The sequence below is a fragment of the Dryas octopetala genome, chromosome 6 (assembly GCF_963921425.1).
Source record: "Dryas octopetala chromosome 6, drDryOcto1.1, whole genome shotgun sequence".
NCBI lineage: Eukaryota > Viridiplantae > Streptophyta > Magnoliopsida > Rosales > Rosaceae > Dryas > Dryas octopetala.
The window spans coordinates 9,722,617-9,745,686 of NC_141371.1; the positions used below are offsets into that span (position 1 = coordinate 9,722,617).

At 36.3% G+C, this 23,070-nt stretch overlaps 5 protein-coding genes across 5 annotated transcripts; 3 read left to right on the forward strand and 2 right to left on the reverse strand.

The window, feature by feature from the left end:
* Nucleotides 1-521: 521 nt before the first annotated feature.
* LOC147282183 (syntaxin-121-like) lies at nt 522-2,295 on the forward strand. The gene is made up of 2 exons (XM_086248794.1): nt 522-1,275; nt 1,664-2,295. The coding sequence occupies exons 1-2, from the start codon at nt 708-710 to the stop codon at nt 2,047-2,049; spliced, it is 954 nt and encodes a 317-aa protein (XP_086104920.1). The 5' UTR covers nt 522-707; the 3' UTR covers nt 2,050-2,295.
* A 2,082-nt stretch (nt 2,296-4,377) lies between these two features.
* On the forward strand, nt 4,378-6,609 carry LOC147282184 (syntaxin-121-like). The gene is made up of 2 exons (XM_086247038.1): nt 4,378-5,014; nt 5,870-6,609. Exons 1-2 carry the CDS (start codon nt 4,498-4,500, stop codon nt 6,217-6,219), a joined length of 867 nt encoding a protein of 288 aa, XP_086103164.1. The 5' UTR covers nt 4,378-4,497; the 3' UTR covers nt 6,220-6,609.
* An 853-nt stretch (nt 6,610-7,462) lies between these two features.
* On the forward strand, nt 7,463-11,807 carry LOC147282185 (TatD related DNase). The gene is made up of 12 exons (XM_086247113.1): nt 7,463-7,633; nt 7,748-7,768; nt 7,887-7,987; nt 8,086-8,143; nt 8,248-8,291; nt 8,403-8,483; nt 8,663-8,733; nt 8,862-8,972; nt 9,367-9,449; nt 10,382-10,598; nt 11,235-11,318; nt 11,548-11,807. The coding sequence occupies exons 1-12, from the start codon at nt 7,612-7,614 to the stop codon at nt 11,612-11,614; spliced, it is 960 nt and encodes a 319-aa protein (XP_086103239.1). The 5' UTR covers nt 7,463-7,611; the 3' UTR covers nt 11,615-11,807.
* Nucleotides 11,808-12,015: 208 nt separating this feature from the next.
* On the reverse strand, nt 12,016-14,076 carry CP33 (chloroplast RNA-binding protein 33). Its single transcript, XM_086247112.1, has 4 exons — nt 13,568-14,076; nt 13,369-13,470; nt 12,962-13,276; nt 12,016-12,683 (listed from the first exon to the last, which is right to left on the reverse strand). Exons 1-4 carry the CDS (start codon nt 14,012-14,014, stop codon nt 12,435-12,437), a joined length of 1,113 nt encoding a protein of 370 aa, XP_086103238.1. The 5' UTR covers nt 14,015-14,076; the 3' UTR covers nt 12,016-12,434.
* A 582-nt stretch (nt 14,077-14,658) lies between these two features.
* LOC147282187 (nuclear transcription factor Y subunit A-10-like) lies at nt 14,659-20,226 on the reverse strand. Its single transcript, XM_086247389.1, has 6 exons — nt 19,990-20,226; nt 18,976-19,308; nt 16,824-16,912; nt 16,596-16,664; nt 16,103-16,243; nt 14,659-15,570 (listed from the first exon to the last, which is right to left on the reverse strand). The coding sequence occupies exons 2-6, from the start codon at nt 19,235-19,237 to the stop codon at nt 15,166-15,168; spliced, it is 966 nt and encodes a 321-aa protein (XP_086103515.1). The 5' UTR covers nt 19,238-19,308; nt 19,990-20,226; the 3' UTR covers nt 14,659-15,165.
* Nucleotides 20,227-23,070: the final 2,844 nt, after the last annotated feature.

Sequence of the window (23,070 nt, forward strand, 5' to 3'; positions counted from 1 at the left end):
ATTGAACGAACAAACAAAGCCAGCCTTTTCCTTTTCTGCTTAGAAGTGAAAACAATAACTACTGCCTTGATAGCGAGAGAATAAAAATAAGATTACAACCTTCCCCACCAAGAAAATCTGATTTGGAAACCAAAAAAAAAAAAATGAGAATGATGTGATCTATAATTACACTCCATATGGCAACATGAAAATAGGAGTTGATGATGCAAATTGCATTGAGAAAGAGCAGAGAAGAAGACAAAGTCCCAAACTCCAAATGAGATGCGACCAAGTCTCTTTGTTTTCACTCGTTTGCCTACTTTCCAGTTTTCTTCCCCACCCCAAAAATCACAATCAAACACTCGATCACACCAAGAAGAAGTTTCCCACTTTCCTTTTTGAACGTCACGCGTTTTCCATATCCTAAAAATCCCAATGGGCCCACAGTCAAAGAGGCCCAGCCCAGTTACTGATACTAATATATAAACGAGAGAGAAAGAGATGGCTCATCTTCTATGAAACATCCTTTTTGATATTACTACAAAATCCACGACTCCATGTCCACCTCGTTGACTAATATCACCAAAAACGCCGTGTCTTCCCCATCAAAACCTCAACAAATTTTCTCTACTCGCATTTACTCCCAATTATTGATTGGATCGGAGTTGGCTTTGCATTTCTGAAATCGAATCGAATAAGAGAGAACCCAACAGCCACCGCCAGCGACAATGAACGACTTGTTCTCGGGCGGCTCCTTCTCCAGGTTCCGGAGCGAGGACGAGCACGTGATCGAGATGACGTCTTCTTCGGCGGCTCCGTCTGGCACCGGCACGGGCACCGGCGGAGTCAGCCTCGACCAGTTCTTCATCGACGTCGAGTCCGTCAAGGACGAGCTCAAGGAGCTCGACCGCCTCCACCAGAACCTCCAGGCCGCTCACGAGCAGAGCAAGACTCTCCACAACGCCAAGGCCGTCAAGGACCTCCGATCTCGCATGGACGCTGACGTCACTCTGGCTCTCAAGAAGGCCAAGGTTCTCAAGGTCCGGCTCGAGGCTTTGGACCGATCCAACGCGGCGAACCGGAGTTTACCTGGATGCGGGCCCGGTTCTTCGTCCGACCGGACCCGGACCTCCGTCGTCAGTGGCCTCCGCAAGAAGCTCAAGGACTCCATGGACGGCTTCAACGCTCTGAGACAGAAGATCTCCTCGGAGTACCGCGAGACCGTTCAGCGCAGGTACTTCACCGTCTCCGGCGAAAATCCCGACGAGAAAACGCTCGACCTCCTCATTTCCACCGGTAAGTCTTCGCTCTGACTCCGCCAGTGGCAAATCCGTCATTTCGGTTTGAGCAATTTTGCAAACTATATAGCCTTTTATCTTGTTATCATTAAATAGTTTTAGCCTATTTTTATTTCGAGTTTATGAGATATAAATTCGAGTAATGCTTGAATCAAATTCATAGTGCTTGAGCAATATACTTAATTTCATTTGGTTCCCGTTATAGAAATCTAACTTTTAAGTAATACTCGAATGGATTGGCTAGTGTAGGTTCGAGCACTTGTTGAGTATTAGATTTCTAAAATTCAAAAATGATAATAAAGGTTTAGAAATGACATAAATTCTGGGTAATTTTTCAAATTTGATCGTTTATTGTTTGCTCATTGCTATTATTATTGGTTGAGCAGGAGAGAGCGAGACGTTTCTGCAGAAGGCGATTCAGGAGCAAGGCAAAGGGCAAGTGCTGGACACGATCAACGAGATCCAGGAGCGACACGACGCCGTAAAGGATATGGAGAAGAACCTCCACGAGCTGCACCAGGTTTTCCTGGACATGGCGGTCTTGGTCCAAGCCCAGGGGGAGCAGCTGGACGACATCGAGAGCCACGTGGCGAGGGCAAATTCGTTCGTCAGGGGAGGTACACAGCAGTTGACCAAGGCCAGGTCGCACCAGAAAAACACCAGGAAATGGACTTGTTATGCCATCATACTGTTGCTCATCATTGGTTTGATTATCATCCTTAGTTTGAAGCCATGGAATTGGGGCAAAGACGATAACAAGGCCACACCATAGGATGAGGAATATTTTTGTTCATACCACAGCCATATATCCTATTTATGTTTACACACTAGTTTGAATTCATTTGAGCTATTTGTTCTTTTTTTTTTAATTGGGCTTCTTAATTTTCTCTGTAATTAGATTACAAGCTCTTAGTCTTGTGAGTTGTTTGCTTTTTTTGTATTCTTTTTTGCAATCTTCTTGGTCATTCTATGCATCTTTTTTCATCGGTGCCAAAATAATGAGACCCTTTAAGCTGAATATTCTGGACAACTGTTGTATGAATGTAGCAGCCTTGTGGTGGGTCAAGTGGGCAGAGACCAAATATTGATATGACCCATCAATACACTTGTCAATACTAAAATCAAGCAACTGCATTAGTCTACTATCAACTATATAGTCTATATATGTTCTTTCCAACCATAGGCATTTTTCTTTATGTATTCCTGCTGTGGAATCTGAGAATTGGAGAGGAGTGGTGATAATGCTATTTTACCTAAATAAATATTCTACTTCAGAAATGGTTTCGAAGACTTATCATCGGGCACCAAGAAAGCGACTTAAGCTTATAATCTAGGTTATTTTTCCAGTCATATAGTTTGTTAACGTTTGCAATAAGTTGAAAGTTAGTTAAATAATTGGCGGAAATAACACATGTATCATTTGAAAGGTTAAAATTATGGCAATCCCAAAATTCCTAATAAAATGATTATAAGAAAACTTTCCATGCTATAGAAATGTCATTTTGGCAGGGGTTTAAATTTCAAAATTTTCGAATTTCGCCAAAAATTTCGAGTTGAGGAAGGGTCGAAATCGGAGCGTATAATCGTCGATTTTTCGTGATAATTTTTCCGAAATTATCGAAATCCTCGTAATTTTGGCGAAATTTTCGGCGGGTGAGATCGAGGGAGAAATAGAAGGTGGCGGCAGGGGCGGCATAGGGGAGATGAGGGAGAAAGAGATAGAGGGAGGAAGAGATGAGAGGCTGAAAGCAATTGGTTTTCGGTGAGTTTCAATGGTAGGGAGCGGCGGCAGGGGGGAGATGAGGGAGAAAGAGATGAGGGTGAGGGTGGGGGTGGTGATGGAGATGCAGAGAGAAAAATATAGAGGAATAAAAGTGAGTGTGAGAGAGAAAGAGAAAGATAAAAAAAAAAAAAAAAAAAAGTCACACTCACAGGCAGCAGCGAAGAAGGAGAAGAAGAGAGGAAATGAAGGAAAGAGTCAACCACGGAAAAGATAAGGAAGGAAAGAGAAAAAAAGAAAAAAAAAAAAGATTTTTTTTTATTGGAGTTTGGGACTTTTGGGTAATTGGAAAAAAAAATGATTTAGGGTTTCGTTTGGCCATTTTAGGGTTTCGTTTAGTTGTTTTTAAACCCTAAAATAATAAACTTTAATACATTTTTATATAAAAAATAATTAAAAATATCTTAATGGGCCTAAACCCTAATATCTTATATTATATCTTAAACAATATAGAGTATAGATTATAAAATATATAGGGTTTAGTGTATAGATTATAAAATATATAGGGTTTAGTGTATAGATTATAAAATCTAAAGAATATATTAATTTCATTTATTCATTATACTAATTTTATTTAACAGTATTTGCCTTCAGCGCGCATTATATTCATCTTATATCACATGAAACTTATTATATAATTTGGTTTTTTCAATATTTTTTATTAATGTAGTAGATAATATGTTAAATAAACATATGGTAAAGTTTCATTCAAAATTTTCGTAATTTGATAGTATTTCCGTCATTTCTGTCTAATTTCTGTCGAAATTTAAAAATCTTTGAAATTTCTGTCGAAATTTCCATCAAAATTTTCATCGAAACCCAAAATTTTATTCCTTGCATTTTGGACCCAATTGGCAATCATTCATAAACTATATCAAAATTATATGGATGAAAGTAGAATCGGGTCTAAACTTGTACCGAAATATTATAATATAGCCTAGGTACTTTTTGTTGATGTAAAATCATCTTTATTCACTTAGCCATAAAAAACAGTTGTTGAAACTGCAATATTTGTGATAAATTTATCACACCTTTGTCAACCAAACTTGTTTGGTGGAGGTCTAATTTGTATACAAATTGGATTACTAGTTAAACATATATATATTGTTATACTAAACAGATTCTAGAAGAAAAGTGAAGTATTTGCATGAAAGAAAACATGGTAATTCTTGGCTGCTAAAGGAATGAACTCGGTACCCTATTGGATAATTAATCGCTTGCATACTCTTCAAAGTTGAAAAGTTGAAACGCGCGCGCGACTTGACCCAAAGTCAACAATGACTGCCACAACCATTCTGGGTGTATAACTTGTCCAAAGATAACCAAAATTGAATACATGGAATTAGAAACAAACTCAAAGCTACCATTAACCATTCTCTGAATTTCTTCTGTCTACAGAGCAAAGTGATCAGGTGTAGGCTAGCTGTAGCGTAGGTAGCAATGAACGACTTGTTAGCCTCGCCGGACCAGCATGTCATCGAAATGACTTCTTCTACGACGTCGTCCAACGACCTCAACAAGTTCTTCCAGGACGTGGAGTCCGTCCAGAACGAGCTCAACGAGCTTCAAAACCTCAACAAGGGTCTTCGGAGCGCGCATGAGCAGAGCAAGACTGTCCACAAGGCCAAGGAGGTCAAGGACCTCCGGACCCGCATGGACGCTGATGTCCACCTCGCCCTCAAGAACGCCAAGCAACTTAAGGTCCGCTTGGAGGCCTTGGACCGTTCCAACGCCGCCAGCCGGGGCTTGCCCGGCTGCGGCGCCGGGACGTCCTCCGATAGAACGAGAACGTCCGTGGTCAACGGGCTGAGGAAGAAGCTCAAGGATTCCATGGACAGCTTTAATGAGTTGAGGCAGAAGATCTCGTCTGAGCACAGAGAGACCGTACAACGGAGATACTTCACTGTAACTGGCGCGAATCCTGACGACAAAACTATTGATCTTCTTATCTCTACCGGTAAGACACATAAAAGTATTAGGAATAGGACCATGTTATCCACCTTATTTTTTATTATTTTATTTTGAGTTAATTATAGTTAGCATGGTTTTTTTACATAATTTTTTATTATTTTTGTCAATATGTAATAGTTTTAAAACCTCATATGGTGTATGTGTAATTATTGAAACCCCATAGGATATATGTAAAAAGATGATAAATCTCAAAGGGTGCAAGTATAATTAACTCTTTTATTTTTGTAGCATATTTTCATAAGATCGAATTCGTTATTTTTTAAATATTATTTTTGTAAAAAATTAATTAAATTAAAATTTATTTGGTCATGTAATTTTTATTAAATAACAAATGGTAAATCAAGTTGTTACAAAAATTGTTTATTTATTCAATTAAATTTACATAACCAAACGATTTTCAATTTAATTACTTTTTTACGAAAATTTTCTTCATAATGTCAAATATATAATAATCCGAGATGGGTAATAGGGAGGAAGGAGAGGGTGCATGTGCTTGTTGGGATTTTTTTTCTCTCAGTTTTTTTTAAGTTTTTGATTGAATTTATAGTCTTATAATTATTAGAAATTTTTATTCATTTTTGTGTCCAGTGGGCATTTTATAAGTAAAACATAGGCCTACAGTGGTGGTCATGTAGATGTAGGTACCACGTCATTAACTTTGACGGATTGAATAATAGAATGGATGTAATTATGTAAAAGAGTAAAGCGGGACAAACAAAACGCGGAATATATCTTCTCAATCTGCTTCAATAACAATCCGCTTAGTGTATAATTAGTGGTTAATTGTATAGATATGTACATAATTTATAATTAATTGTTAGTTTGTTACTGTAATATGCAGGTGAGAGCGAGACATTCTTGCAGAAGGCAATCCAAGAGCAAGGGAGAGGGAGAGTTCTGGACACCATATACGAGATTCAAGAGAGGCATGATGGTGTGAAAGCCATGGAGAGGAATCTGAATGAGCTGCACCAAGTGTTCATGGACATGGCAGTCCTGGTTCAAGCTCAAGGTGAGCACTTGGACGACATCCAGAGCCACATGGAGAGAGCTAATTCTTACGTCATTGCTGGAAATCAGCAGTTGCACAAGGCAAGGTTCTACCAAAAAAACACCCGCAAATGGACCTGTTACGGTATCTTAATCTTGCTCATCATCATCGGGATTATACTCGCCTCCACGCTCACTTAATAAATACTAATATCGTCCAGATTATAAGTCCAAAAATTATTGAACGTCACCGTATTTGAAATTTCTCTTATATATATGCGTGACTCATTTTTATTGATGAGATCTATGTATATATTGTGAGAAGAAGATTATATGTGATCGTTATATACAAACATTCATGTGCACGTCAAATCATCGAATAAATTTGAATGAATTAATAATAGAGGTTCGTTGATATTGAGTTTAGATTGATTTTCCTTTTATTGTAATTATTCTTCGATTTTTTTGGTTAGGTTGGTTCTATCTTGTATGTTGATGCGTGTATTCTTTTGATGGGATTTTTCTGTAATGCTTAGCATGTTTCTTTTAAAGAACATGTTTGCCCATTTATAAATTATTAATTTTCAACTATTTCAATAGTTTTTTTTTTTGTATAAAACTATTAAAATTTTGGAGAACATTTATAGTACACACACTGTTTTTGTAGTAAACAAATCTAAAAGTGGAGAATCTATACCTTAATATGAAAAAAAGTGAATCTGTGGTAAAATCATGGTCGCATCACAAAATTTTTCTAAATTTTGATGAATCTCTATTAAGGCCTCTAAGCTTGCTATTTATGAGTTGTGTATTTAAGATTCTCATGGAACAAATGGATGGATGCATTTGCATTTTGCAAGGGAAATACGTGGTTGCTTAGTTTCAAACACATTCTCATCATCGGTCTTTTTACGTAGACCAATAAAGTTATAACATGTGTTAATTTAAAAAAAAAAAAAACTGCAACAACTACAAAATTAAACATTTAGCTCTTAGAAATTCAGTATATATTCTCCACATCCAAAATTAAAGTGTAGAATCAATGTTTTAAAACTTAGGATTTAGAATTTAAATTTCGAGCTTTAGGCGTGGTCTAATTTGACGACTACACCCTAAGCACTAAATAATTAAAGAGTGAAAAATTACATGCGCGTGAAAAAAAAAAAAAAAAATTGTATTGGTAGATAGATTTATAAAGAGTACTGCTATAGAAGCTGTCTGTTTTTTTTTATGTTCATAAATAGTTCCAATGCAACCAAATGATTGAGAGATGAGTGTTAGCGAATTAGCGAGAGAGATACTGATTAGCGTTTGAGGCAGAGAAAATCGAACTCAAGACCTCTCTCTTAATATATGATAGTGAGAAATATCACTGAATTTATAACGAGTTAGTAAATAGGTACTTAATCAGAAAAAAGTGGCTAAAACATTTTTCTTCCCTTAATAGTGGTTTAAACTTTAAAGTCGTTGACACTGAACGTATAAAGTGGCAAAGAGACCTGTTACCAAAAACCAAAAACCCAAGTACCAAAAGGACCAAGCATTTACTAGTTGCAGGAGCTCTCTCTTTTCTCTGTTGCTGTCAGCTTGGCCATGGCGACAGTCCGCATGATAGGCAAGTATCTTCCAGAATCCTTTCTATCTACAATTAATCATTATTCCTTCATTCATTCTAACACGCAACTAATAATTCTCTCTCTCCCTGCGGTTTTGGTGACACCAAATACAGATATAGCCGCCAACTTCACAGGTCAGGCATTTCATCAAACACATCTTATTCCATTTTCTTTGTACTTTCAAAATCAAGCGTTATTCTTCTTAAATTAGAGTACCAGAATCTAACCCAAATGAAAAGAAAAAAACAACAGATGGAATGTTCAAAGGAATCTACAATGGGAAGCAGTGTCACGTCTCAGATATAGCCACTGTTTTGAGCAGAGCTTGGGGTGCCGGCGTCGACCGCATCATTGTAATCGTCTTTCTTTCACATATAATAGTGAACTAATTGTATTATCGTTATTGTTTAATGCACCCTGAAATTAGAATTAGGCTTATGGATGATTGCAGGTCACTGGTGGGTCACTTGAGGAATCAAAAGAAGCTCTAACAATTGCAGAAACAGATGGTTTTCTCACTTGCTCCGTTTTGTTACTATTTCTATGTTGCTGTAAATAAATATCATTGTCAACTTTTGCAAATGTTTTTTTTTTTCCTCCTGATTTCTTGCAGCAAGGCTTTTTTGCACGGTCGGTGTGCACCCCACTAGATGCAAGGTTTGCTTTTGCTTTTTAATTGTGGGGAAATAATTTATATGCATATTTGTTGTTGGGTTTTTAGTTAGAGATGCTTGTGAGTAAATGTGGCTTATTCTGTATTCCGTTCAGGAATTTGAAGAGAGCGGGGATCCAGATAAGCACTTTCAGGCGCTTTTGTCATTGGCAAAAGAGGGAATAGAGAAAGGAAAGGTATGCCCAATTCTCCATACCCTATGGCCTATTGTTTTTGTCATAAAGAAGCAATAAGGCATGCATTTTCGGGTTTGAAGTCATTTATAACTTCTTAAAATTAGTGGTCTGTTCAGATTTCATATCACGGTGATATGTATTTTATACTTTCTTATTTTGTTCTCTCTTGTGTTTGTAAGGTGGTTGCAATTGGTGAGTGTGGATTGGACTATGACAGGCTTCATTTTTGCCCACCGGAGATTCAAAAGAAGTATGTAGTTTCTGAAAAAAGTAGTTTTTCTTATTCTATATTTTCTATTGCTTGCACGTTTCTACTTTTCTTTCAATCAAATGATACATTCTGTTGTTCTCATCATTTCTCTGCATTGTAAAATCTAGGTATTTTGAGAAGCAGTTTGAATTGGCACATGCTACTAAGCTGCCCATGTTTCTGCATATGCGTGCAGCTGCTGAAGATTTCTGTCAAATTGTAGAGAGAAATAGGGAGAGGTGAGATTGCTGAGCACCACAGTTCTACAATCAAGAATATGGTGATTAAGTTGTTACTTTAAAAAAAAAAAAAAAAAAATTTCTCACCCTCTCAAATTCCCTAGTTCTAGTGCTAGACGGGAAGCAGAAAATAATACATCATGGCTCAAAAAATGGATAAGTGACATTCAACTTACGCTTGTGACAAGTGAAATACCAGCTCAACACTTTTAGTTTTCTGATGAATAAATAAATTTATTAAAGAAGAAAAAAATGGCTGCAACTTTATCCCGTTCCTTTTTTCCTTCCCTGCTTCCTAATTCATCAAATGGATTTTTTTATAGTGTCTTTCACTTTTACGTGATGGCATAGTGCTGTGCTTTTGTGAATGAACATTTCCTCTGTTATTTCACAGATTCAGTGCTGGGGTGGCCCATTCATTTACTGGCAGTGCAGAAGATTGTGATAAACTTCTTTCCGTCAGCAACATTTATATAGGTGAAAATCTGTTATAAATAGAATGTCTTCAAATATTAATCTGTCTACCCCATTCCATGCAAGTTTGAATATCTGTCTTTTTCTAACATTATATAGATTTTCTTCGAATATATTATATTAATTTGTGGTGAAATATGGAACCAAATAGATCTAATATGCCTAGAGGAATACAAAAGGATTGATGGCTAAGCACGGCTTTTGATGAGTCAGTTTCTGCATTTGTTAGTCCACCCCTATTAACCTACGAAAGAGGGGGGGAATAAATTCCACTAAAGGATAACACAACTGAGGCCCTTGTAGTGCCTAGTTTGGGCCGTATATGTTTGTGAAAAAAAAAAGGTGTTAAAGAATCTTTGGGGATTTATGAGAATAAGATGACACTAATGCATTATGAACAGGCAAAATGGGTGTCGATGCAATAACAGATGATGGTTAACATCCCCATTAATAACGACAAAAAGACATCCTTCTAGTCAAGATTGATTAATGCTGCTATTTCTTAGGATCTGGTGTTTTGTTGGCTGTACCTTGATTAGTTTGTTACCTAGTTTGTACTTGCTTTGGCTATACTCTGAAACTTACAGTTCTAGCCTGTTTTATAATCTTTGTTATAGAGTTATAGTGGAGTACTTTTTCATTCTACTTGTATTAGTTTTTTCATATCAACGTACAAGGTCTGTTGTTAACTATAAAAAGAAAAAGAGTGATTAGAGGTCGAGCAGAAAGTTAATTTTGATGTATAGAGGGGATTTTGATTTGAACATTTACTTTTCAGAGTTAGGAAAGGGTCTGTTTCTTGTTTAACCTGTCATAGAGTCCTATATACTGTTCCAATTCGCTTCCCTAGTTAACCAACACCTCTGGTTACATATTAAACTTTTAATCTTGTTTTAGATGGAGCTCATGAATATTAGTCCTTTGGTCCTGAACAGGTGTAAATGGTTGCTCTCTGAAGACAACAGAAAATCTTGATGTTGTGAGGGGTATTCCTGTTGATAGAATGATGATTGAGACAGATTCTCCATATTGTGAAATCAAGAACACTCATGCGGGGATAAGTTTTGTAAAGTCCATATGGCCTTCTAAGAAGAAAGAGAAGTATGATCAAGAGTGCATTGTTAAAGGCCGCAATGAACCTTGTTTGGTTCGGTAAGTAGAAATGTTTTTCTACCACCAATTCATATCATGAACTTCACAAAAAAAAGAACGATGAACCTGTAATGTGTATGAAGAACAAAAAATTCTTATAATATGACATTGAACTGTAATACTGTTCAGTGAATAATAGTTTCACCTAATTCGAAATCATACACCACTCTAGTAAGAAGTCCAAGTACTACATAATATTTACAATAAGATATCTAATTGCCTTAGCTACAAGGTTTCATGTAAGAAGTAAGCTGTGTGTGACATGTGTCTAGTACAGAAATTATATTTTTCAGACAAGTGTTTCTGCAATGGAAGTCTTGCTCTTGCTAAATTTTATCTGGAAGATACTATATGCAGCTTGTTATTGAGAGATGCGCATGGCAAATTCTTTGTTGGGACAACCGTAGTGTTGGGAAATGTAAATCTGTTAAATTTTTGTTTGCCTAACTTGATAGTAATACAACTTGTGAATCTCTTTTATTTTTCATAAACTTGTCATTACGGCATGGAATTTTAGTTTGACCATAGTGATTTTTACAATTCTTTGTTAACAGGTGCCCCTTGCATGTTCCTTTGAAGTGGTTTTTTCCTAATTTATGTATCTGCTTCTTCACTTGACATGGCTGTTGTTTTCAGGCAAGTCCTTGAGGTGGTAGCTGGTTGTAAAGGTATCAGTGACGTAGGTCAGCTGAGCAGGACGTTGTACCACAACACTTGCAGGTAATTTGCTGGAACTTTTCGGAGTTTCTTTGGACTTGTCTGAGTAAATTCATGGCTCTCTGCTGGACACCAAGTCATATTGCATCACTCTTTATGAGTTTTGTTAGTGCAACCTGAGCATGACCTTTCTTGTTATATTTGCCATTAGAATCTGTCACCATCGCACTTTATTCTATAGGTCCTCGCAGGTATCTGAGTTTAACTTACTATGGTACCTACGGTTGTGCAGGGTTTTCTTTCCTCAGGACTTAGATTCTGCAGCAGATTCTCTACTTGCTGGTCATGACCCTCAGTGACAAACCAAATTTCTTCCAGCCAAAAGTTATTCAGGTCCTTTATTTTTTTTGATAGCCATGTCAATGTGGCACCTTTTTTTGCTTCTGAAATGACATTCAACAAGGATGGATAGTGGCCGCATGAGTTAAGTTACATTCTGTATTTTATTTGCAAACTTTCTCCAGCTCTGGAAATCGAAATTCATTTTTTTCTTGAGTTGAGGGTATTAAATTGTTGAAGAGAATAAATTGTTTATTCTCAACTTGTATTACGTTTTAGTACAAAGTACATCATTGCAGTTGCTTTGAACAAAAGCTCTGCGAGGTACTCACATACTTGCAACAAAATTAGTTAAAAAAGAGAAACAAAACTTGATGCAGTTCCATTGTCACAAGAATTTAACTTGAAAAAAATACCACTGTACTGCAAGACCTGTTATTTAGGATGATGCATTGATACCAAAGAAGACTGAGCCTAATAGAGTTCTTGGAACAATATAATACAGTGGTAAAGAGCATCTCCTACATCCAAGGTCCTGAATTCAAATCTCTCTTCCCCAACATCGTTTCATAAAAAAAATGTCGGTTTATCACCTGCAGCTGGCCTTGTAGTGCTACGCAAAACAAATGCATGCGCATGCAGGTCTAGAACCTGTTGTTTTGCTTAATACCAATTTGGTAATTTGTACATGGCGGTGGAAAAGGAGTAGTAGTAAGAATCAATAAACAAGTACCAAGGAATGTGATATTTACTCGCACAACTCAATTGGGATTTGGGGTTCCATTGAAAAGCACATTCAAGTACCCACTCATGACTCCTCGTAAGCATTGACCTCAGAATTCATATGCTAATGCTAGAAACCAGTTCACTGCTGTCTGCGTCGTCTGCAGTTGTTTCTGATGCTGGAGGAGAAATCAATTCACTGCTATCAGCTGTGTTTTCTGTAGCTGTTTCTGATGCTGGAGGAGAAACCAATTCACTGCTGTCTGTGTCTTGTGCAGTTGTTTCTGATGGTGGAGGAGAGGCAACGACACTAGATCTCTCTCTTTCTGCAGCCATGTTTAATCGCAATGGCCGCCCTTCAACCTCCTATTTTGCAGTTTCACACACAGACAGATTATTATGAAATCACAATACACATATCAATTGCACAAGGGGAAAACTAGCTATTTTCAAATAGTGCTCGAACTATCTTCGAGTAGTGCTTGAGGGGTTCAAGCACTACTCGAGCTGTTTCAAGCAATATCTTAGAGGAATTTGAGCACTATCCTACGATTGGTTATATTTCTAAGACACTAAAGAAAAGGGTTAAATGTTCTTGTATGGTCCATTTTCATAATTTCCCCTTAACAAGCAGCTTTTCTTACCACTCCATTCATGGCAGCCACAGCAGATTCTGCAGCCTCATTTGTTTCAAAAGTGATGAATCCAAAGCCTCGGGACCTTCCAGAGCCCTTCTCATAAATTACCTTGGCACCCAATAGCCCTGGCTGGTCTTCAAAAGCATCTTTAAGACCCTGAGAAGTCAGGCCCCAACCAAGGTTTCCTGCATAGATCTTATGAGGGCTGTCTATGTACACCTTGTAGCTAGCAGTACTCCTTATCTTGGGCCCCAAGACTTCCCTTTCACCTCCTCTTGGCACTTCTGGGAAGTTCACCTTCACAGTTCTGCCACCTACTTGCTGTCCAAAACCAGAAAAAAACATAAAAAAAAGAGCTATTGTGTTCAAAAATCAACTGAAACAGCTCACAACCACATATCATTGGCACTTACAGAGCCATCAAACATCCGAATGGCCTCTCTAGCTTCTTCAACATTTGCCATTGTAACAAATGCAAATCCCCTGCTCCTATCTGTAACTCTATCATAAATAACCTGCAGAAAAGTTCAACCAAAAACACAATCACCTAGAATTCCACAAACCCATTAAAGAAAAACAGTGAAAACATAAAGATGGTCTCAATTGTCAAACCTCAGCATAAGTCACAGTACCAGCCTCACCGAAAAGCTCAGTCAATTGGGTAGAAGTCATGGAATATGGCAAGTTCCCCACATAGAGCCTCCCAGCATCACTGTTAGACCCTGATACCTTTGGCTCTTCCTCTCCTTGTTCTCGTTTTTCATGGAGTTCTGCTTCTGGGTCTTCTTGTTCTGCGTTTATACCATCATCTTCGGCTTCAAAGCCGTCGAAGGCCGCAAAAGAGCGGCGAAAATGGGGGAGAGAAGAGAGAGGAGAGAGACAAGAGAAGTTGGGGAAATGGGCTTTGAGCTTGAGGGGTTTAGGGGGTTTAATGTGAGCTGGTAAGTGGCTGAGGATTGGGGTGGGTGAGTGGGTGATTGAGAGGTTTGAGATTTTGTTGCAGAGTGAAGAAGAGCAAGAAGTACTTGTAGAAGCCATGGATATGGAAGAGGCTGACATTGTGAGAGGAATTGGAAAGATATACTTTGGGGAAAGTTTTCAAGTGGAAGACGGGGAGGGGATTCAAATTTGACTAAGCCCATGACCATGGATAAGGTTTGCTTGTCTTTTGGATTTTCTTTTGATAATATTGCCATATTGGCACTCCAAAATCAATTTCATGGGGTCCTCATGTGTGACACTGTGCATTAAGTTATTTTTTGTGTCAAAATCATCTCCATAATTTTTATCTATATTTTGTTTTCTTTTTGCGGGTTGAGGGGGGTTGGGGGTTAGAGATGGTTGGAGAACAAAATTCAAGCAGACTTCCAATTGACAAATAGAGAACTCTTTTCTTTTTATGTTGAGTGTATTGCTTTTACTCTCTTGATTTGTCATTTAAAAATTTTATTTGGCAAGAGAGATTGTCAATTTGTAATGGGGAGAGAATTCTTTTACTTGAATAATGTAGAGAAGTGATCTTCTTATTAGAAAAAAGCAAATAATCTCATGGAAATGAACAACTTCTAACACAAAAAGATTTTCCGAGCTTCATGATCAAATGAAGTAATACTTAAAAGTGCACTCCCAAGTGTTTTGAAAATGATAAAACACTAATTTTAAAAATGTAAGAATGTCATGTAAGTTAGAAAAAAAAAATTAAAAAAAAATTGACTAAACAGGCCATCCATTGTTCTAAAATATAATACATTATTCTTCCAAACGTACAGATCACAACATTTAGTTCTACATTACACCACTTCAAGAGGTCAAAAATCCAGATACTAGATATTATAATATTACACCACAATCTAACAAGTTTAGGTCAATCACAAACACATACCAGACTCTCATGAGTCATGTTCTTATTCCACTTATGGGAAGAGAGCCATATATATTATAGTTTACTTAATTAATTTTAATGTGCTTCAAGGTTTTCACTAGCCACACAAACAGCAGGATTGCATGGAATGGCAAGAGACAACCTTTCTGCACATGAGCCAAGAATGAGTTGCCTTCGATAGCAACCAAATGGTGGAAGGACAATCCTGTGAACCAAAAGCTGCTGCAAAAACCATAACAGAAACTGCAACAAAGCTTTCTCCATTTGGTGGCGGATTAGATGCGGTTGATTCAACTGAGTTAGCACCAACCCCACCTTTCCCATGCTATCAGACTTTCAGGTTGCAGCGGTTGATATCAACCATTGCAACCCATTTGGTCGGCATGACCATGCCACGGGCACTATCTATCATGTTCGACAGAGAGTGCGAGGGCCCGAGATGATTAATCGAAAAACGATCAAGATCTCCCCTGGAATACAAACTGGTCACCTCTGACCCTGATATGTTTGAACTGCTGCCATTGGTTTCCTTTGATGAGTTCAAAGTTCCACTTTCAGACTGCAGGACTTCAGAACTTTGAGAAGCAGAGTGCCTAAACAGCTGCCCATCGCCAACTTGGTTCGCTTCAGTTCCATTTTTCCCATTGTTCAAAGCCTTTGTGTTCAGGAAACGACCACCACATCCCCTTGGTCGGCGCATTGCATGAAGATGGCGTGATTCATGCATATACGGCTGTAGAAAGAAGAAAGATCATAGGTCATTTTAACTGACTATGTCTTTATATAAGAGAAAAATCTTTTCATCAGATGTGCATGAAGGTCAAACAAATCATATATGGTTGGTTTCAAATCACATATCCTACTGGAAATTTGACAGTTGTCGGTATACTAAAATCTATTATATTAAAAACTGAAGCTGGTCAAATTTTTACCTCACTTGAAAACCAAACAAATCTTAAATTAGATAACCTAACAATCACTCAAATGACTGAACATAAAGGTATACACCCATATCACACAGGCCAAGAAATTAGGTGGATGACTATCAATCCTAGACATTCCATAAGTAGCTGAACTATGCTGGGTTGTCTGTTAACAGAGAAGCCAAGAGTTTAGGTGGCCTAGACTTGTCACTTTAGATTTCATGTAATATTCAGCTTTTCCGTCCAGAACATCGAAGTAGTCAATTTTTGAAATACCTTTATACATGGCACATTATATAGATGTTTCCCTCTTACCGGTAACATAATTTTGAGATATCATACCTTACGAAGCCTAGCTGCTTTGTTCTCCATGACTGCCTTCGCACGGGATTCTCGGCGCCTGATGATTCCATGGTATTGCTTAGCATTTACATATATTGGTCCTTCATCTGTAGTCAAGTTCAGCGGCAGCATAATTCGTCCCTAATCCAGTGCAAATGGATGGGTATTTGCATCAGTAAATTTGAAAGACTTAAGGACATATCATGAATAATCTAGAGCAACAGCCAAGCAACAATAAAGACACTGCCTGAAGAATTAAGCATACTCAAATATACAAAAGCTGCATAAACCTTCTATTTCTCATAACTAAACTAAACTAATAGGATAAAACTTACACTTCAACAAGTTCTGTTTCTCATATTTCCATTTTAATATACCAGCATCGCAGCATGTAAGAGATAGAATAAGCAGGTTAAAGCAAAAAAAAAAAATTGCTCTGCAATTATAGTAGTTCCATGCATACAGTGAACTAGGAGAACTGATGGGTACATACCGAAATTTGAGGTCCATATGTTGAGAAGAGTCCATAGCATTGATCCATATATGGATATTTTGCACAAATCTACAGTTCAAGTCCAAAAATAAAGAGCCAACTTATAAGCAATAGTGACAAAACCATAATCATTGTTCCTAAAACAATATTATATAAAACCAAAATTCATTGTTTCTAAAACAACATTAATTAAAGAACAAATAAAATAATTAGAAAACAAAGACTTACCATAGGCTGGTTGAATCCCAGCTCAAAATGACCACGATATTTTGGCGATGATTGCAGAGAGATTGCTGCCTGAGGTTTTTGCCCTTCCCCTGCAAATTAACAATCACCCGAATGAGAAACTACTTGCCTGGTCAACTATGACTGAATTGAACTGCCCAGGAGTATACAGAGTTTTGATATAAATTAAAACCTCTATGCATATTTTGGGTATCAAAACTTTGTTAAATTGCTTTCTCTCAAGATCATGATATAATTAAGTCAGAAACCATTTGAGAAGGAAATCATTTTGAACAAGTTGTGAAAGAAAGATATGTGAAGTAGATGATATTTCATCCATCAGCAGAATTTCTTTTCCCCTCTTCTGGACAAGGGCTTGTGGTAATATTTATTGTGACTACTTAAAAGAAAAAAAATTTCGTTAAGGCAACCCTGTCTGTTCAAACTCTAATGCCACATAAGGTCAGGAAAACCAAGTGCAACTAATAATGCATTCTTATCAACAAATGTTTCATTGCTGAGTAAGACTGTATTGTTCATAGTAGTGCAGACTAAATCAAAAGCCTCACCAGTCACCAATCCTATAGCCCTCTCCTCCCATGGGTGGCCTTAAAGTTGTACTTCATATTTCTCCACACCCAGATTTACTAGATAATGATTACAATCTAGTAATTTCCAACATAAAAATAACATGCATTAGCATCCAATTCAAGCCCTCTAGTTGTTGCTATAATTGTTTTCCTATGCCATGTTCATTATTGAGAATTATGTAAAACATATACAGCCAATTTCATCATTTGCATATTCTTTCTCCCAGTCCACATTGGCATTTATGAGAATTGGCCATTCCACTCAGAAGAAAGGTACACTTTGAAACATCCTACATAAATTAGCAATGCATGCCTCTAGATGGGTCAACAAACTAGATCAGATCTATGGGGGAGAGAGAAGCCCCTTCTCCACTATTTCTAAACATGATGATAACTTCAAAATTTACAGGATATCTAAGAAGCATATTATTTGGAAAAGGGACTACAGTAAGAAAAAAAGTCCACCTTGTCTCAACTTCACATAAAAAATGGTGTAGTCTAAAGATACAACCAGAGATGGGTGGCCTACTTGGGATGTCCAATGGCACCATATAAACCATTTGATATAATGAACTAATACTTTTCAAGACCAAAATTTTCCAAATAACATGGTCAGTAATTAATTTCATTATGTTTGATTTATGTCAAGAAAATTTTTGCTACCAAACTGATGTGGGTGCTGTGTCCATGCAAACATTTCAACTGTCAATGCTTAATTAAATGTTCAAAGAACAGTACAATATTATCCTTTCATGACGAAAGGATTTGTTTATTTTATGATGTTTTTCTATTTCTACTTTAACAACTAAATTCTGTTTAACAGAAGTGTTTTTTTATTACTGTTCGTATACTACATAAAGACTCTTGCTTATCTTGAATAAGAACTCATAGGAAATTAAAAATACGGGTCTACTGGAAAACCAGTTTTCACCAGCAGCCTAAAACCATCAGAGCTAATACTCTGATCATTACAGCATAAGTACTTGTAATGTGGTGTCATTTGAACATGTAATGTCGCATTTAATTGATTTGTAAAGCTTCTTTCTACTATCTTAGTTCTCATCTTCAAACAAATCTTTTTAACTAGTTCTACTTAAGTGTATTTGTAGTTTGTTCATTTTTTGCAGCAGAACTGTTATCACATAAGGTATTTAAGCAAACTTTACAAGAAGCTCACACGACGCATAATTTATAACCTTGAGGCCCAGGGTGGCATAAAAAGATTCTTGTACCAGCTATAGTATCTATTAATCAGACTCTCTTCACCACATATGACTAAACCTTTACTTGGCACATGCAATTTGGCTCTGAAAGTTAATTCTTCATTCTTAAACATACTGATAAAAAAAAATTTCCTGGCCCAACATTGCAGCGTATCTCCAATCAGTCTACGGTGAAAAAGGAAACAAGGAGGGATCTTCAGGATGATATACACTATTCACACAGATAAATTGAAATGGTGATAATAAAGAAGCCGGCAACCTTTTGAAGTTGCAAACTAAAACAACCAATAAAGAAAAATCTTTTAGAAAAAGAGATGCATCAAAAGTAAAGTAGGAGTTTACCAGGAAAGATAGTGAACTGGTTTGTGTTCCCTTTATCCAGTCCTTGTTCGGTACCCCGCCCTGCTTGTCTTGTGGCAGTGAGTTGGTCCCCACTACTGGGGAGTTCCATGGTAAAAGGTTTCGATTGGCCACAAGAATCCCCATAAACCGGCTGAGATCCGAAGGCACTCCACCAAGGTCCTGATAAAACTGATGACAACTGCCCTATGGGATTAGGGACAATTCCTTCATGTTCTTTGAAATAGACAGTTTGCATAGCCATATTCTTCCTCCAAAATGAATGATCCCAGAAACGAGTCTTAATTAATTTAAACTTGAATTTCCATATAATGCCTGCAAATTCAAAGTTACAGCTTAAAACATAGCTATCTGTAGCAAAAGAAGAAACAGATAAAAAAGGAGTGAAATGTATCCTATTGGGTGAAATCCACCAAAGATCATAATTTTCGTTCATAAGTAAAATTTAGCAAAATTTATCGAGTTTATGCTCGAATACAGATGCATAAGTAAAGGGTGACTTGAAGAAATCTAATTGGAAATGAAAGAATTAAGAAGAATATCACAACTAAAAGTTCCCAGTTAACAGGAAACTATTAGAAGATGAAGTCATTATTATTATTTTTTTTCGGAAAGCATTTTAAAAAATAAGAAAAGAAAATGACAAACTACCCATATGAACTTTCTGTTAGTATAAGCTGCAAATAAGGTGAATTTGAGTATAAAAAAGAAAAGAAACAAAAAAAAAGCAGAATCAAATTGAGAGAGAGAGAGAAGAAATAAGACAGACATAAAACCAGGGTGCTAGATAACAGAAAATTATAAGCATATAGCAAAGGAAGAAATAACTCAACCAAAGGAATAGAATTGTCAGAGATTATTAGCAAGAATATAGCACCCAGAACAGAGAACAAGGATCACTGCAGAACAAACCAGAAATCACAGCCACAAAAAGCATTTAACGGCAATATTAAAAGAAAGCATGACACCAAGTCAAGCTAAAGATTCTGAACAGACCCTTTAACAGTGAGGTTGTTGAAGAAGAACCCAATTGCAGTAGTTGATAGAAGAAGTGAAAGCAGCAGCAGCTTCGAGAGTTCTAATAAGCAGAAGCAGAGAAACCCCATTTGCTAGGAGCCATGTCGGCACAATTTCAAACAAAGCTAAGGGAGTGCACGGAGAGAGGGAGAGACAGAGAGGGAGAGAGAAGGGGAGGGAAGGAGAAAAGACGGCCGAGAGAGCGATGATATATGCTCACAAGTGTAATGGAACTACACGCCAGTGGCCAATCAGCTTTGGCTTTCATGCAACACCCCTTTCTATTATGTGCCATTGTGCCATACTTATACTATAAAATTACATAACACATTTTCTCTCTCTCTAACATTATTTATTTATTTATTTAATAATAATAATATACAAAGTTTGGGGCTATTGTTTTCTCAAATATTTCCCAACTTCAAAACCAAGGGTGGTGTTGTGTTGAGATCTGTTAGTGAGAGGGTAGTGGCCATAAAAACAATGACCCCAAAACATAAAAAAGGCTTGATGGTATAAGTATAAGTTGTATAACCACCCCAATCCCCATCTACATGTTTTTTTTTTTTTTTTCTTTCTTTCTTTCTTGGTTTTTTCTGGTTAGATTTTTTCTTTTTGTTGTGGGAAGTGGTAACACTAGTCACAGTTGCCCTTTGTTTTTACTAAAACAAGTGCGTTACAGATATGTTCAAGATTAAGATGGATAGAGATAATTAAGCTAAGAATATATATATATGCCTACGACTTTACTTTAGGGGTGGTTTTCGGCCTAGGTTTGCTAACTCAACGTTTGTTACTTTTCTAGGTTGGCCCATCAAGTCATTGGATATTTGGATGGATGGGTTGGGAATTTGGGATGATATGCAGACAAAGTTTTTATTTTCATATTATTTCAACTTTCTCTCTTTGTTTTTTTTTTTAATTTATTATTCTTATAGACTTAAAAATTCTTAAAATTACTCAAAACGACACAAGTTTGATTTGTTAACTTTAAGAACATGGACAACTAAATATGGTAATAATAAGGACAATTTTGGGTGTGTCATGTGCATATGTCAATAAATCAGCATAGATACGGATCACTCCGCAATGTAGCGCAACTATAACTGTAGCACAATTGTAGTAGCTTTAGTTATCGATTGATTTTTTTTCTTTATTTTTTACTTGAATTTTAATATTTATGGGGTTGATTATGATTTTTTTTATAATGTGTTTAAGTATGTTTGAGGAGATTTATTGGTTAAGATTTAAAGGCAGTGTTTTTTATTGAAGATATAAAGTGTAACTACAATGTAAAATCTATAGTTGCAGTTGGGATCGATGTGATCTACCAATTGATCAGTACGGTTGCTCAATTAATGCTAATTTTTGTTCTAAAAATAAAGTCATAAGCACATATCCTTTTGATTAACAAAATATGTGAATTGTCACTTATAATTAACGGACATTTTTTATTTTTTATTTTACATATCAAAATGTGAATAAATTACAACTAGTGTGGACTGTCATAAATGTGAGTATAGTAAATGTGCATACATTTAAATGATAATAAGAACTTCAAATTTTAACCTTCAATATAAGGGTAAACATTCTCTACCACTCAAGTTACAAATTCCTATTAATCAAAAATAAAAAAGTTACAAACTCCTACATTTTCAATTTTTTTTAACAAATGCAGAGGACAGAAAAATGTTGCAATTTTGATTAAATAATTTTGAACTACTTTCAATTGTGTGATTTTGTCATGGTTACCCTTAAAGAGAGTTAAGTGAGATAACCGTCTCGGACCCTTTAATTTTTTGTATTTTAAATGAACTCCAATTCAACTCCAACTCTATATTATTTAGACGAAAAAAAAGTATGTTTATTTAATTTCAAATAAAGTTCCCAAAAAGGCTTAATTTTTAGAACTAAATCAATCACCCAAATGCTCAATAATACTAAGTAGTACCACATAACAACTTGTGTGACAATGTTTCATTAATTTCTTCTTATTTGGACTCACACCTGATTTATTTTTAAGTAACAAAAATTTGGAAAAAAAAAAAAAAACTATTTGTGCCACTTTTTTTATACTACATTAATATTAGCCGAACTGCCATATTTGTTAAAGAGATGGTATCAATATATGAAGTATAAAAGAAAAAAAATATAGTATATCCAACATTACTCATTTGGAATATGTCAACTAGAGTGAAAATATATACTCATATAGCATTATTTTTTTATACTTCACCTGCAAGTTTTGACAATCATAACTATTGCTCATATCTTAGTTACTCTTAGGAGGTTACCAAATCATATTTAACGCGAGTCCCTCTCTTCCCCTCCTATTGCTCACTAGCATATCTCTTAAAGCTGTCATAGATGCTTAACCTCATTCTAAATTTATGGTTGACTTGAAAATCTTTGTTCACTTGATCAAATTGTCCCTTGGCCCTAATTGAAATGGGAAGGGATAAGTTGATATCACCAAAATTACGTATTACCACTACAAGAAATTTGAGTAAAGCACACCCTTTATTGGTGGCACAAAATGAGGTGGCAATTGGGAACTTTAGTCCCTATTGCCCAATTAACATCAATTTTTGTTAAAATCGAGGTACTTCAATCTCTATTGCCCAATTGTCACTCTATTCTATATCACCAATGAGGGTGAACTTTGCTTACATTTCTTGTAATGTACCTTTTTTCCCTATAAAAAAAAAAAAAGATTTATCACGTTAGTTTTAACAAGACAATATCCTCTTTTTAGACAGTATGCCAAACTATTATCTAAGACAATTGATCAATTTTTACAGCATAAGAAAATCTTATAATATGCGTATGCATGTATATAAAGATTAATTTGCTTTTGCTAGACAATCATGTTGTCAATATATAAGACCACTAAATATGTTAAAAATATAGTCTAAATAATTCAACAATATAACATACTATATACTATTCAGTACTCTACTATACTGTGTGATAAGATCATCATTCCTCTACATAGTGATTCATGAAGAGGTTAGCACTTGAAATTGCTAATGACAGTCAGAAGTGTCATTGTTGGCCAAT